The sequence below is a fragment of the Schistocerca americana genome, chromosome 6, assembly GCF_021461395.2.
Source record: "Schistocerca americana isolate TAMUIC-IGC-003095 chromosome 6, iqSchAmer2.1, whole genome shotgun sequence".
Classification (NCBI taxonomy): Eukaryota; Metazoa; Arthropoda; class Insecta; order Orthoptera; family Acrididae; genus Schistocerca; species Schistocerca americana.
The window spans coordinates 157,201,184-157,217,488 of NC_060124.1; the positions used below are offsets into that span (position 1 = coordinate 157,201,184).

A 16,305-nucleotide genomic window follows, 5' to 3' on the forward strand; every position below is an offset into this window, starting at 1 on the left:
AAGAAAGGTGTGACAAAGTGATCTGGGCGAAATGTCAAATACAACGGGGAGATTGTGTACTGACTCCCACTATATACATTCTGCGGTATAGTGGTGTATACCTTATGAAAATTCCATCATAAAGTGCCATATTGAGTTTATTCTTTGCTTTTGATTTTATAGTTATTCCTTTTTTTGTCTCGTCTGAATACAGAATGTTATGCCTACTGCATACTTCTGCGTAATTAATTTCTGTGTGGAACTAAATTTTTTCACGACTTAACCACAGTTTCTAACAGGATTATTCCTTACGCTCTCTCCTGGGAACTTTAGAAATGAGTGTCTATTTACCTATATGATCAGAAAAGTTCTCACATGACCCTTCATGCAATCTATTTATATTGCTCTCATTCAGTTAATTATTCTAAGTGTCACTTGGGTAACTCACTTGAAAGTATTACATGACACAATTGGGCTGTTCAAAATTGCTTCTCAGAACAGACAGATGCATACAAGCAAACAGCTATCAATATTAATATTAAAGAAACACTATACTACCTGCTATTTTCAGTACAGTTGCAACCCAAAATGAGTCTGGAAATGATTCTGAGAAGTTATCACAGTCTGTATTCTCGACCTCAACCTTCATTCCAACTGTTATGTTGTCCCAGCATTCATAAATTGGTGCCTGTAAAATAAAAAAGGAAGACACACCTATGTAGTACAAGTCATCAATTGGAATCTCCCTCTAATTACACAATAAACAGAAGAGCTTCAAACTATTATTTAAATTCTAATCTGTTCAACTATCTATGCCATGTTATCCACTATGCCACATTTGCTCATGCCATTACTGCAATAATAGCCAGACCCAAACACAGATTATGAAAATGTATTGTTCAGATTTGGAACTGCGTATCCAATACTATTCTATCTCTGGCACTTGAGCATTCACACTTTGTTCGGTTGTGTGCATTAAGCCTTTCTCACTGATATTCATACGTCATTCAAGTCTTTATGGGTTTGTGAGTGATAAGATTTCACATAAGGTTAATTATCTCCTTGATTTATGGTTTGATTACTCACTATAGCTGTTGCATATCAGTTTGAAAGGTTGCAATAGCTACAATGTAGCTCTCCAATTTCTCATCAGATAGCGTGGGCATATTGTTACTATGGGAAAAAAAAGAAAAGGAAAGAAACACACACCTAGAGTGTTTGATGGAATGAGCACCTTTTTCAGTTTACAAACAGCCATATTATTTATGTTCCAAAAATTTGCCCATTGCTATCATTTCCTAAAACGTTCATCTTGTGAATTTGTAAGCAGTGTTTTGAATTACGTGTTTCAATAACGGCATTCTGAAGTGTTGCATTACTGCCTTTGTGTTTAAATCCAGAGCCGTCATTATTTTATGGATGATGCTGTAAGGTGATATCATTCATGCACATGCATTCAGGTAAGTGAAATATTCATACGATATCACGAACCATAACACACTAGTCAGTAACTTCTATGATAAAATGTTATGTTCAAGTAATATGCATATCTTTTGTGGTTTGTTAATAGTTGAATGTACTGCCTCATTTACTTCTGCTCAATATCACGGTCTAAATTATTTGCTTTCACATTGTGCTTATTTATGAAATATCTGTCACATTGTCGTGGAATACACAAAGGTTCATACTTTTTATGGTGTTTTTTCCAATAATGGGTTACATGAGCATCACTGCTTCTGTAGCAAAGTGGACAGACAGGAGACTGAACGAGGCAGAGTGCCTATAAATTCTGTAAAAATTCTGCTTTTGAATACGTGGGTGATACAAATGTGGCTGACACACGGAAGTTACATTCAATTCATCAGTGCTGGGTGGTACTTCACCACATGAATTCGATTCCCATGACATTATGGGTGATGACAGATTCATCTTCTAGGGACTCTATGATCTTTAGTAAACACTCTTTCCCAGTCGCAGAGTAATTCTTGTCTGACTTCGCAGGCACGATCACTCTTTCAGAGCCTCCTTGGATCTGCATTAGAACTGCATCCATCCCATAACCTCTATTCCACAAATAAGTTAGTACCAGAACCTTAGCAGAAATTATAAATCAGCAATAAATAATTGAAAGTGGTGGGAACTGATGTGGTGACCCACTTGTCATGAGGCAGTGACTATAGCTGCTGCCCCACAGTGGACAATGTACAGCATGTGGCAATTTTTTCATGCTGCCTACAAGCTGTGAGAAGTAATGTACTTGACACAAACAGGGCTGACTGAAGTGGCAATAACTGTGGGCAAATTCATTTTAGGTTTTATATTATGTATCATAAATTAACAACAATCTTTATTTAACATAAGGACACAGAACATATGGCAAACTGTAGATATGAAGTGGACTGAGGGGAGTGGATGGGAGCTGACCCTCACTGCAAACATTTTTCCATGAAGGCACTGACCACCCTGTCTTACAGTGGGATAAATGGATTATCGGTTATGATGACTGCTTTTGAAATAATAAATAAACTGCTGGCCACCCAAAATGCAGCACCCTGAAGGAAGAACCCAAATCAGGTGAAATTTGCAGCATGCATCTGTCACGATGAGAGATGCACCTGATTAGCATTTCAGTGCAGGCGCACATCATGGGCGCCATTAGCACCACCTGCTGGCACTGCGTAAAGGGTGAACACACGGCCATGTTGATGTACTGGAATTGTGCATTGTTGTTTTGCATATGCAGCTTCAGTATGCCTCGTAGAAGACAGACAGTGTCTTTCGAGCACGTTTTAGAGTTCAACACAGGAAGAATAGTTGCCTATATGGATTACGTATTATTCCTCAGATAAATTGATGATCATATCAAATGCAACCAAGCAACTGTGACATGGATCTGTAATTGCTGGATGCAGGAGGGAACAACGGGCCAATGGGACTGATTGCATCCATCTCGTTGCACCACTAAACGTAATGACAGGCATATTGTGTGTTTGGCAGTGGTCACTTTGCCCCATCATGAACCATACCAAACAAATTCGGTCTGTTGCACAACTAGCAGTGTCCACGCATACCATTAGACATCAGTTGCAGCAGAGTGGACTGTCAGCAAGGTGTTCATTGATGCATTTATCACTGCATCAAAACCACAGGCATTTATGCCGGCAATTGTGTAATGAACAACACGCATGGACAAATGAATGAAATGACAATGTTTTTTACCGACAAATCCCAAACCTGCCTGCACCACAATTATGGTTCGATTAGTGTCTGGAGACACTGTGGTGAGAGACTACTGAACTATTGCCTTATGCATTACCATAATGGTTCTGCACCCAGTATTATGGTTTGGGGCGGTACTGGATTCCACTCCTGCATCCCTGTAGTGCACACTGCCAGTACACTAACCAGCCACCTTCATGTCTATGAAATGTTGGAGTCTTTTGTCCTCCTGTATCTTCCGAGCTGGCCAACAGCCACATTGCAACAGGATAATGCGCAACCACACATACCATGCAAGGTTCAAAACTTCATCGCCCATCACATTGCACTGATGCATTGGTCTCCCTGTTCTCATAACCTATTACGTATCAAAAACATCTGGCCGATGATTGCGGAATGACTGGTCCGGGATACACCACCCGCTGCTACACCAGGTAAATTTTGGCAATGTGTGACAGCAGCATGGACTGCTGTACCACAACAACACATCCAGAGCCTCTCTGATTCTATGGCAACGTGTGCAGCGGTGGCTACAGCCAGCGATGGTGGCAACGATCAATACTGATTTCATCATCTTCCTCACATGGGGCTGTATTTTCAATCATGTGATTTTTGTACAATATATCACCACCCAAATCAATTTGGCTGTGATACCTTCAGTCCTTCGTGTTGCATTTTGGATGGCCAGCAATGTAGTTTATTTACTTTCTTTTTCCCATCTATCTCATTGTTATTTGACTGCCCCTTATACAAATCAAGTGGCATTATAAAGTTACTATTTTTCTTTCATTCAGAATTTTGATCTATATTGAAAATGACTTTCTTCTTTCGTTAGTTCATAATCTCTTACAACCAGTCTCTGTTTCTATTAAATTACTTTGGGCATATATTCTGTAAACTATAACAAGAATTGTAAAGTCAAATGCTGATGGTTCGACCAACTTGCTGTTGTCATATCTGGGGCAACAGAAATGCTTGCCCCCTGAAGATGGCGTTCCTTATGTATTGCATTCTAATTCTATTATCATATGGCAACATACGTAACTTTTCTTGGACATCATTTGACTGTTCAGAAACAGGAGGCCAGAGGAGGGAGAGGTTTGTACGTGTGGCTATTGTTTGCTACTTCCTGTCACTGATCAACTTGATTACTAAATTAGAGCATCTGCAACCAGAGAAAGTCTCTTTCAGCAGGGAGATCCAATGTGATATGACAATTCTCTTATTGTTGTTGGTGTTTACTCTGCTACACTGTGGACTGGAATTCCCCTCAGCCAGGATACTGACAGCTTGATACAGTCCTTCCTGTGTATATTGGTAGTGTGTTTAACTGTACTGATCACCTGCTCTTATTTTCTACAGTCTGTCAATCACACAAGCCCTTAGTAACATAGCAGGTCATCCACAGTCCAGATGGATGATCTTTGGCTATTGCTGATTGGTTGGGGTGTAGTTCTCATTTAGTTTTACACAATGATTCGCCTAATTTCCAAAAGGGTTTTTTCTTTGTTTATTTTGGGAGTATCACTTACCTGTTGATCTCACTGATGGACAGTTGTTCCTAGTTTCAAAAATAACACTTTACTTTCTTTAGTGATTGTCAGCTGTGAAGTTAGTCGCAATTCTCTAAAAAGGACTAGACAAAAATCTTGACCTTTGTGAATTAGATGATATGTTGTAATACAGTGAATGTTGCTGAAAAACCTCAGAGCATTGTGTAAGTTCAAGTTTTTAAAACTCTTGAGATATTCCGATGAAACAGCTGCAATTCATTTCATAGGCACTGATTATGTCTATTGGTAGATGTCCCTAAATGGGACATTAATGAACTGGCAGTGTGCATGTGCTCCAGTGCCATTTTACAGTGAGAAATGAAATGTGTGGCTAGGGCCTCCCGTCGGGTAGGCCGGTCACCTGGTGAAAGTCTGTTGAGTTGATGCCACTTCGGCGACTTGTGTGTTAATTGGGGTGAGATGATGATTAGGACAACACAACACCCAGTCCCTGAGCGCAGAAAATCTCTGACCCAGCTGGGAATCGAACCCGTGCCCCTTGGCATGACAGTCCGTTGCGCTGACCATTCAGCTATTGGGGCGGACATTCTGGAGCTAAATACTACTGGCAGATATACACTTGTTTCACCACATTTAACAGCTAATCATAGTTCTTCAGCAAAGACTGACATTATCACCATGTGGCAACAGTTGTTATGGTAAAATATTGTATAGCTTTGGTTGTGCCATCCAGTGAAAAATTCTGTAGCCTTGCAACATTGGATTTTTGTTTTTGGATGAGGCTGATTAGGTAACTGTAAAATGTTACTGGTAAAAAGAAATTGGCCTCAAAATCATTGTTTACCTTACACATCCTCCATACAGTCCTGATCTCTCCCCAAGCAATTTTCATATTTTTTTCAAGTCCTGAAGAAAGACATTTGTGGCTGTCGATTTGCTTTGGACAAGACGTGCGCACCTGGGTACAATCATGGTTCCATAGGCAACCACTAACATTTTTCCATGAAGGCACTGACCGTCTTATCTCACAGCGGGGTAAATGTAATGACAGTATGGTAATTACTTTTGAAATAATAAACAGTTTACTTACTTTCTTCCCATCTGTATCATTTTCATTTGACTATCCCTTATATAACAAGCTTATGGGCTGGATACAAGAGATAATCTGAAAAGCAAGGGCCATTTGCTTAAATTTTAATGTTAGCAGCTTGGTACAAACTGTAACCTTATTGACAGTTAGTGGTCTGGCCGATGAATTCGACATGTTGGAAAGATCACTATTTACACGACTGTCATGTAAAAGCTGGGGGGGACACAACAAGCTGTGTTCAAAATGAGCATAAAAAATGCTAAGGACAAATGCAATGAGCAAAGAAAATCACTCAGAAGGGTTTTGGACCACTACTGAAAAGAAAGAGACTAACATTTTCCCCATTTTGTTATGTATCACTAGTCATGGATAGGCTTCAGACCAAATCTATGTGGGCATTTATCATAACTTACAATTTTATTTAAAAATGTTCACATTTTCCACTGTATTTAAAATTAATAAATAGAAAATTTGTTCCAATTTTTATTAAGACACAATTGTATCCTTCACAGGATGTTCTACACATTTCAATCAATCGTTTTAAACATTCTAACATGAATGGAGGTAAAGTGCACCAAATCTCACTCCTATGGAATAAACAGTCAAAATATCTAACATCTTCATCCATACACTCGCAAACAGACTGTCTATATGCCTCCATAAGACATCTAATTTCTCATATCTCACCTCTGTGGTCCTTATGCGGAATGTACATTGGCAGCAGTAGACTCATTTGGCAGTCAGCTTCAAATTCCTTTTTCCTTAATTTTCTCTATGGAGTTTCATGAAAAGAATGTCATCTTCCCTCCAAGGATCTGTGTTTGTGTTCCTGAAGTATCTCTATAATATTTGTGCACTGATCAAACCCACCAGGAAGAAATCTAGCAGCCCATCTGTGAATTGCTTCGGTGTCTTCCTTTAATCCAACTGAGAGCGTGTCCCAAACACTCCAGCAGCACTAAAGAATGGGACATGCTAACTAGTATTCTACAGGCAGTCTCTTTTTATGGACGAACCGCACTTCTCTAAAATTCTCCCAGTAAAGCTAAGTCAACCATTTGCATACCCTACTACAATCCTTACATGCTTGTTCCATTTCACAATGCTCTTCAACATTATGCCTAGATATTTAGCTGATGTGACTGTGTCAAGGAGCATACTACTGATGCCGTATTCAAATATTAAGGGATTGTTTTTCTTACTTATCTGCATTAACTTACATTTTCCTACATTCCAAGACAGCTGCCATTCATCACACCAACTAAAAACATTATCCAAGTCAGCCTGTGCTCTCCTACAATGAATCCACAATGACACCTTCCTATACATCACAGTATCATCAGCCAACAGCCGCAGATTGCTGCTCACCTATCCGTCAGGTTATTTATGTATACAGAGAATAACTGTGGTCCTATCACACTTCCCCAGGGCACTCATAATGAAACCCCTGTCTCTGATGAACACTCAGTGTTGAGGACAACGTATTGGGTTCTATTGGCTAAGAAGTCCTTGAGCCTTTCAAATATTGGGGAACATATCCTGTATGCCTATACCTTCAGTAATAGTCTGCAGTAGGGCACCATATCAAATGCTTTCTGGTACTCTAGGAATACAGAACGTGCCTGGTGCTCTTCATCCACATTTTACAGCATATTGTGTGAGAAAAGAGAAAGCCAAGTTTTGTATGAGCAATGCTTTTTAAAACCACAGTGCTTTGTGGATAGAAGCTTCTTCCATCTGAAGGAAATTAATTATATTTGAACTGAGAATATGTTCAAGAATTCTGCAGCAAATTGATGTTAAGGATATTGACCTTAAGTTTTACGGGTCCATTCTTTTACCATTCTTATACATGGGAGTCACCTGGGCTTTTCTCCAGTTACTTGGGACATCACGCTGGGCAAGAGGTTCGCGATACATGTAAGCGAAGTAAGGGGCTAATGCTTTAGAGTACTTTTTGGAAACTAACTGGGATTCCATCCGGTCCTAGCAAATTATTATTATTTTTATTTTCTCAACTCTCTCAGTTGCTTCTTTATGCCAGTGAGCCTATTACCATGTTTTCCATATGGGAGACTGTGCGATGGTCAAATGACCATATGTTTGTACAATCCTTCAGTGTGAATTATTTCTTAAATACAAAATTTAAAACTTCAGACCAGTCAACAAGTGATTGGACAGTAGCCTTCAACCCACTTAGAAATTTTACGTAAGACCAGAATTTTCTCGGGTTCTTGGCAAAATCTTTTGCTAAGGTATGTCGGTGGTAGTAGCTGTATGCTTAGCCCATCAATGTCTGTTAAGACACCTAGATATCTACAAACTATTGCCTGCCTTTATTTTTGTGTTCTCTTTTGAACCGAGGTTGCAACAGTCTTTGCTTTCTCAGCATTTTTCCTATTTTGTTATTAAACCACAATGGGTCTTTTCCACTTAGGCCTGCTAGGCACACACTTCTCCACAGTGCAATTTACATTCCATTGAAACTTTGCCCATCAATTCCTCTATGTCCATCATACTGGAACTAAAGCATTTCCATTCACTGTCTAAGTGGGATGATAACAACTGCTTATCTGCTATTTCTAGCAAAAATATTCTTCTAACCTTCTTGACTGATTTATTAACTTCAGTAACGATCGCCACTGTGATTACGTCATGGTCACTAATCACTGTCTCTATACTGACACCACCTATAAAGTCAGTGCTTTCAAAAATAGTGAAGTGTAGCAATCAGTTGTCATTTTCCTTCTAGCTTTATTAGAGCACATCCACATTTCGGCTAGCACCTAGCCATTATAGGTACAGTACTTCAGAATTGTTATACATGCACTAGCATTTCTACACTTGTTCAGGCTTCTGTCAGGTTGTTAGTATTCTTTAATGAACAATAGGTGTGAACATACTAGGGCACATATAAAAACTCCAAAATACTGCCTGACAATGGTTAGTTACTAGTCGAAATAGATCTACTCTAATCAAGCTAGAACAAAAATGATGACCGACTGCTGCTCTTTACCATTTTTGCAAGTTATTTCACAGCTGTGGAGTGCATTAATTTGATGACAGTCAGGACTGTTTGTAGCTACAAGTTCTAAAATGTTTCCATTGCGTTTGGGCTCTCAAACTAGCTGCTTCATACAGTTTTTAGAAAATGTGTTCAAAAGTACTTCACATCATTTCCTGCCATACTGCCTGCAATGAGTCCATAGACCCCCAGTCTATACTCACTACAGTAATGACATCTTCAATTAATACTGTATGATCTGGGTATTTCTGCGTTACTGAGTGTAGACTTTCTTTGAATGGCTCAGCAGAATCATATGGCCGGTAAACACATTCAACAATTAATTTGATTTCCAGTTCAATATTCCAGCATGCTGGAAATTCATAATTTGACTTCGCCTAAACCCAATATATGCATCCAGATAGCTTCACAGTCACAATCAAATTTGACCTCAATAGAGACAATATTTTTGTTGACTGCAATGAACACACTTCCTCCTATCGTGTCCAACCTGTCTTTTCGATGTACATTCCATTATATGCTGATTATTTCAAAGCTTTCTACTTCATGTTGCACCCAGTTCTCAGTCTCCATGAGAATTTAAAGGAAACAATTTCCTGGATGACAGCAAATTCGGGAGCTTTGTTACAAATACTTCGACAGTTTAATGATGAAATCGACTGATTTTGCTATCTGCATGTTGACTAGTGAGTGTTCGTTACAGTACCTCAAACTACTGCCTAGCTTCTTTTTTTTAACGTCGACTCCACAAGTGTTCTGCTACACAAGTAGCTGCTTCCTTTGTAAAGTGCACCCCTGACCTATCAAGGGGAGGTCTAGATTTCTCCGCTTGATAATGGAGGTCAAAAAATTTGCAGCCAAGACTGTCACAGAGTCGACAAAGGATTTAGATGAGACCCTACTCGGCTCCAAACTACCCGCACCCGCGCGCGCGCACACACACACACACACACACACACACACACACACACACACACACACACACACACACACACACAAAAGGCCAGCAGTCTTCACCACTTCTGCCAGCTGCCCATATGAACTGAGGATAGACTGAGAACCCTGGCGACAAGAATCATTGGTGCCAACGTGGGTCACAACTCACACACAACTTTACCCTATATACTCGACAGCCGCAGGCAAAGACTCCTTCAAATCTCTGGCAGACATTATCGAGTACACATTGGCTTTCTTTGCAGCCCTAAGCAAAACTTTCCCAAGAGGCTCCAAAATGTGCCTAACACTGGAGTCCCCCCTGCCCCCCCAATAAGTAGCAAATCCGTCTTTCCCATGTGCCTGCTCGGACACCACTAAAGGAGCAGCCACCTCTCCACTCACAGGGTGTATGAGCTAATTCAGCCGGCCAGCACCCATGCCAGTGATGCAAATGCATTACCGCTTGCCACTCACCCTGCAGTGAGACTGGATCCACTGTGTTGGGTTCACTGAAAGGTGCCTCGGCAGCAGAGCCAGCAGATGATACAAGCAACATCCTAAATGTCCCATGTGACATGCCAGATTCCCTGCCACTGTACACCCTGGGCAGCAGCCTGAAGACAGTTGACAGAATTCACAAGTGCCTTCAGCGGTTCTCAAACTGGGGTCAGTTCCTCCTCAGTCTACACACATTCTATTCATCCCAGGATGACTAACTTAAGAAAGTCTAAAAGTACAACACAGAGAAACCTGAGTATGCCACTCGCTGCCCTACTGATGTGTCACCAATGGAGACTGATGCCTTACTGAGCTGTGTAGCTGGCTATTCAAAAGAAATAACAACTGCACTACAGAATGTGAAGTTACACCTCTTAAATAGAAAAACAACCAAGGAATTTAAGAGCTAAAATTATGAAGAATATACACAAAAAGCTAAATATGTAACTTTATTTAATTGGATAGATAAAAAAACTACTCACCAAGTAATGGCAGAACACACACATAAAAGACTGTTATGATTGGCGAGCTTTCGGAGCCAGTGGCTCCTTCTTCAGGCAGAAGGGTTGAAGGGGAAGGAAGAATGGTGAAGGAAAAGGACTGGAGAGGTCTAGGAAAAGGAGACTCCTTCTCATCCCGTACGCTAAGTCTCCCTTGATGCGTGGTTCTGGGTGACTTTCCCAAAATCTAACCCTTTTCCTAGACCTCTCCAGTCCTTTTCCTTCACCCTTCTTCCTTCCCCTTCAACCCTTCTGCCAGAAGGAGGAGCCACTGGCTCTGAAAGCTTGCGAATCATAACAGTCTTTTATGTGTGTGTTCTGCTGCTGCTTGTAGAGTAGATATTTTATCTATCCAATTATATAATTTTATCAATAATTGATTGTTTTCGTTGTTAAACTTACTGTTCTGCTGAAGCTTAACAGGTGACAGATGGAAACTGACAAACATAGTCAGGCAGTGACATCAACAAAAATGCAGATTTTTACCTTACATATGAATTCTGAGAAATTACAAGTGGCTAGAAAAGTGATTCCCTGTACTAAGTACTCACATGTTTGAAACAGGATACTGGAGCAGCAATAAATCCAGGCTCAGACAGCTGATTCTTCCATTCATATGTGTTTGGAATTTCAGCTCTGTTTCTCTTCAGTGGTGGGTCCATAGGTTCATCAAGTGTAATGGCCAATGGTAATGGTGTAACAGATGAATTAGAATTTAAGGTCTCAGGTGATATACTTTTTGTTTCTTCCATTCGCTCAAACTGTGAATTATTATAATAATTGCAAAGGTATAATAATAGTATAAAAGTTGCAGAAATAACATAAAAACAAATACATGAAAAGGAGTATGTAAAATATGGAATAAAGTACAAAACAGAAATAATTACACTGAAGGCAAAGCATCATCATCATCATCATAATTACTACTACTACTACTACTACTACTACTACTACAGCAGCAACAAGCAGTTATCCATTATGTGCAAGACAAATATATAACCATGGTACATGAAGCAGAACTGTACCACCATTGGGTGTTAATGTTACTCTGAATAATTGTCATTGGTTTGAGGAAGGAAGGAAGATTAGAGTTTAATGCCCAATCGAGAGTGAGGTCGTCACAGACTGAGATTCATCCCAAACTGGGGAAGGAACTTGGATGTTTCCTACCAAAGGAGTTACTCTGGTATTCAGGTAACACCATTTACAGAAAACTTAACATATGGCGAGGTATGGGTTTTTACTGTTGTCCTCCGGAATACTCATTCAATGTCTTAACAGTGTAGCATCTCATTTGGTACAGCATTGGTTTCAGAAAACTGTGATATATAAACGCATGCCACATGCGCCTCCTTATGCAGCATTTCTTCCATATTTCGGCTCTGAAATAGTAATATGTCTTATGCTAACGAGTTCTAACAACGATCTACACTCAAATACATTTTTCAATATTTTCTGTGCTCTAAGCAATAGGTGAGAAGAAGGAATGAAGTGAATTGTATGAACATCAGAACTGAAATTAGGAAGGCGGAGTACCTACATCTTTCCTTCATGTCACAAAAATTCTTACCCTGATAATTCGAATTTGCAACATCGCTACATAATAACTCACACTGACGGATATGCCAAGTACTGTACTGTGAAATGAAGATAATGCAGAACAATCCATCAAGTAGCTTTCTTAAACAGGAGTGAGAAACAAATTTGGGTTTACTTCACAGATTAATATATATATATATATATAAACTGGAGAATGCACTGCAATTCACTTTCATCTTTGTCAGTATTATGAGTACATACTGTGTACAAATGCCAACTAAAAGTCTGGTTGTGGCAACATCAGTAGAAAAACTTGTTCAATTTTCTAAATGCTTAAGAATATCTATGTCTTGCTTTCATATTGAAAAAGGGGAAGGGGGGCAGGGGGGGGGGGGGGGTTAGCACTTACTGTCCAATATGATACACCAAAGCACAGATCAGCAGACAGTTGCACGTTAGTTGAAAAAGGTTCAGCTTACGTAAGGCTGACGTGTGCCACCTTTGATGACGGCTGTAGCAAAATATTATTACTGAACCTGACCCAAAAGCTGAAGAAATAATTTGGTTATATCTTATGACTTTCAATGGTGCAAAAATCATTAACAAGCACTAGAGGACAAGGCAGGCAACATACATTGAAGAGCCAAAGAAACTGGTACACGTGCTTAATATTGTGTAAAGCCCCTGCGAGCACGCAGAAGTGCCGCAACACAACGTGGCATGCACTCAACTAATGTCTGAAGTAGTGCTGGAGGGAACTGACACCACGAATCCTCCAGGGCTGTTCATAAATCCATAAGAGTATGAGGGGGTGCACATCTCTTCTGAACAGCATGTTGCAAGGCATCCCTGATATGCTCAATAATGTACCTGGAGTCACTGTAGCAAATCTGCAGGTGTGGAGTGTCGCATTGTCCTGCTGGAACTGCCCCAGTCCCTCAGAATGCACAATGGATACAAATGGATGCAGGTGATCAGACAGGATGCTTATGTACGTGTCACCTGTCAGGGTCATACCTAGACGTATTGAGGGTCCCATATCCCTCCAACTGCAAACGCCCCACATCATTACAGAGCCTCCACCAGCTTGAACAGTCCCCTGCTGACATGCAGGGCTCATGGATTCATGAGATTGTCTCCATACCCGTACATGTCCATCTACTCGACACAATTTGAAACAAGACTTGTCCGACCAGGTAACATGTTTTCAGTCACTAACATCCAACTTCGGTGTTGATGGGCCTAGGCAAGGCATAAAGTTTTGTGTTGTGCAGTCATCAAGGGTACATAAGTGAGCCTTTGGCTCCAAAAGCTCATATCGATGATGTTTTGTTGAATGGTTCGCACGCTGACAATTGCTGATGGCCCAGCATTGAAATCTGCAGCAATTTGCAGAAGGGTTGCAGTTCTGTCAGGTTGAATAATTCTCTTCAGCCGTCATCACTCCCGTTCTTGCAGGATCTTTTTCCAGTGTCAGTGATGTCAGATATTAGATGCTTTCCCGGATTCCTGATATTCAAGGTATACTCGTGAAATGGTCATATGGGAAATTCCCCACTTCATTGCTACCTCAGAGCTGCTGTGTCCCATCGCTTGTGGACTGACTGTAACACCACACTCAAACTCACTTAAATCTTGATAACATCCCATTGTAACAGCAGTAACCGATCTAACAACTGCACCAGACACTTGTCTTATATCGGCATTGTCGACCACAGCACCGTAGTCAGCCTGTTTACATATATCTGTATTTGAATACGCGTGCCTATACCAATTTCTTTGACACTTAAGTGTAAATGCTTAAGTACTGAATTCTGCCTTTCAGAAAGGAGAATGAAGGGTGTTGCCCTTATATAATAATTGTACCATTGCAACACTGAGTGACATTTTAATCCTTAGTAATAGTATTTTAAAGCTATGTCTCGAAGTTTGATGGAGTCCTTTTCAAGTTCCATACACAGCCTGTGAGGGAATTAAATCATCTTCAACATAATTTTACACTCTGCCCATTATCTTCTCCTCTCCCACGAATACCGTTAGCCATAACGGGAACCCCAGCTCCTAGTTGTGGCCAATGACAATGCGAGTTGCATTCCTTTATGTTCGCATCTAACTACAGCATCAGTTGCTCACAAAGCGTCTCTAGTGCAGCGTGTTAGAAAAATTCTGTGAAATGAAAGAACAAAGTGTTCCGCAGTAGTGCAGCCAGAAGAAGATCCACAAGTAGAGGAGTTAAAGAAGACTCAAAAGGCCAAATCACAAATTCCATTAAATATGCCGTAAATCTACTCCGTGACCAGGATTTGAACACGGTACCTCCATCACGGTAGCCGTGAACCTTTACTGCTGTGCTACACTGACTTTCTCGGAATATATGCAATGTTACAGGTATATGAACTTCAAAATCAACTTTCTCAAAAACCAAGGCCCTTCGCTGAAAAACCGGATAGCCAGGTACTCAGGGCAACTGCCTCTATAACATATTTGAAGCGCATCAAAATCCGTGATTTACAATATGGAGGGTCACCTTGTCAGTTAAATCCAACTGTGAGAAAGAAAATGAAATCACACATTTTTAGACCACAGCCTTTTCTTTCCCACAGTCGGTTTCAACAGAAAACCTGTACATCACTGGTTCCCAACCTCTTCTAATTGGTGCTACTCTTTGCAACCCCAGAATATCTCATGCCCCATCCCCCAAATGTTTGTTAATTTTATTTATTTATTTATTTTGCTTCTTTCAAGAAAACTTTACTTGACAGTAATCTGATATCGACACTCGGAGGGTTATCAAATGACTTGGTTCCGAAATAAATATGTCTTTATATCTTAATTCAACAACAATTTTCACATCTAATATTTGTAAGTGACGGAAGTCACAAGAAAAATTCTTTATTTCAATAAGATGGTCTAAACTGTTTAAGCACCTCCTGAATGCTCAGTTTCAAACTAGCTAAAGCGCATCTACGAGCACTTTTAATGTTCAGGCAACTGTGGTGGATCCACCACTGACAGCAATTTTCAGTGCAGTATTCAGTTTCTCAGGTGAAGTTTCAGAATCTAGTGCTAGATGTGGACATTACAGTGAGAGCCAATAAAATTAGGATTTTTTTCTTTGGCAGCACTTAGGACGCCAGAGCACGAACCTAACATGGCTGGTACTCCATCAGTACAAATTCCTACAACTCTGCCTCAAGAAAATTATTTTAATGAAAAATTCATTAATGGCAGTAAATACATGAGAACCTTTTGATATGGTTTCCAAGTTTTTAGAAAATAACAGTTATTATATTATTTTCTTCTCGTCCACAAATCAGCAGATATTACGAGGGTGAGTCAAATGAAGCTGTATCACTTCTCAACATAATCTCCCCCACGCTCAATGTAAGTCCTCCAGCACTTACAAAGTGCATAAATTCCTTTAGAAAAAAATTCTTTTGGTAGTCCGCACAACCACTCGTGCACCGCCTGGCATACCTCTTCATCAGAATGGAACTTCTTTCCTCCCATTGCGTCTCTGAGTGGTCCAAACATATGGAAATCACTTGGGGCAAGGTCTGGTGAGTATGGTGGACGAGGAAGGCACTCAAAATGCAGGTTTGTGATTGTTGCAACTGTTGTACGGGCAGTGTGGGGCCTCGCATTATCGTGTTGCAAAAGGACACCTGCTGACAGCAATCCACATCGCTTTGATTTGATTGCAGGCAGCAGATGATTTTTTAGGAGATCTGTGTATGATGCATTAGTGACAGTGGTCCCTCTAGGCATGTAATTCTCCAAAATGACGCCTTTTTCGACCCAAAAGAGAGTCAGCCTTGCTCGCTCTCTTCGTTTCCGGTTGGTCGAAGTGAACCCAGGTTTCGTCCCCAGTAACGATTCTTGCAAGGAAGCCATCATCTTCTCATTCAAAGCCCCGAAGAAGTTCTTCACAAGCATCAACATGTCGTTCTCTCATTTCAGGAGTCAGCTGCTGTGTCACCCATCTCACCGAAACTTCGTGAAACT

The 16,305-nt window shown here is 40.4% G+C and overlaps 1 protein-coding gene across 5 annotated transcripts in view; it reads right to left on the minus strand.

Moving 5' to 3' along the window:
- Window positions 1-16,305, minus strand: part of LOC124619931 (polycomb protein Sfmbt-like) — a 297,358-nt gene that overhangs the window by 120,933 nt on the left and 160,120 nt on the right. For all 5 annotated transcript variants that reach the window (XM_047146574.1, XM_047146575.1, XM_047146577.1 and 2 more), the window contains 2 exons: window positions 11,313-11,522; window positions 538-667 (listed from right to left, as the gene is read on the minus strand). In XM_047146574.1, the coding sequence (XP_047002530.1) occupies window positions 538-667; window positions 11,313-11,522 (340 nt within the window). The remainder of the gene's footprint in view (window positions 1-537; window positions 668-11,312; window positions 11,523-16,305) is intronic.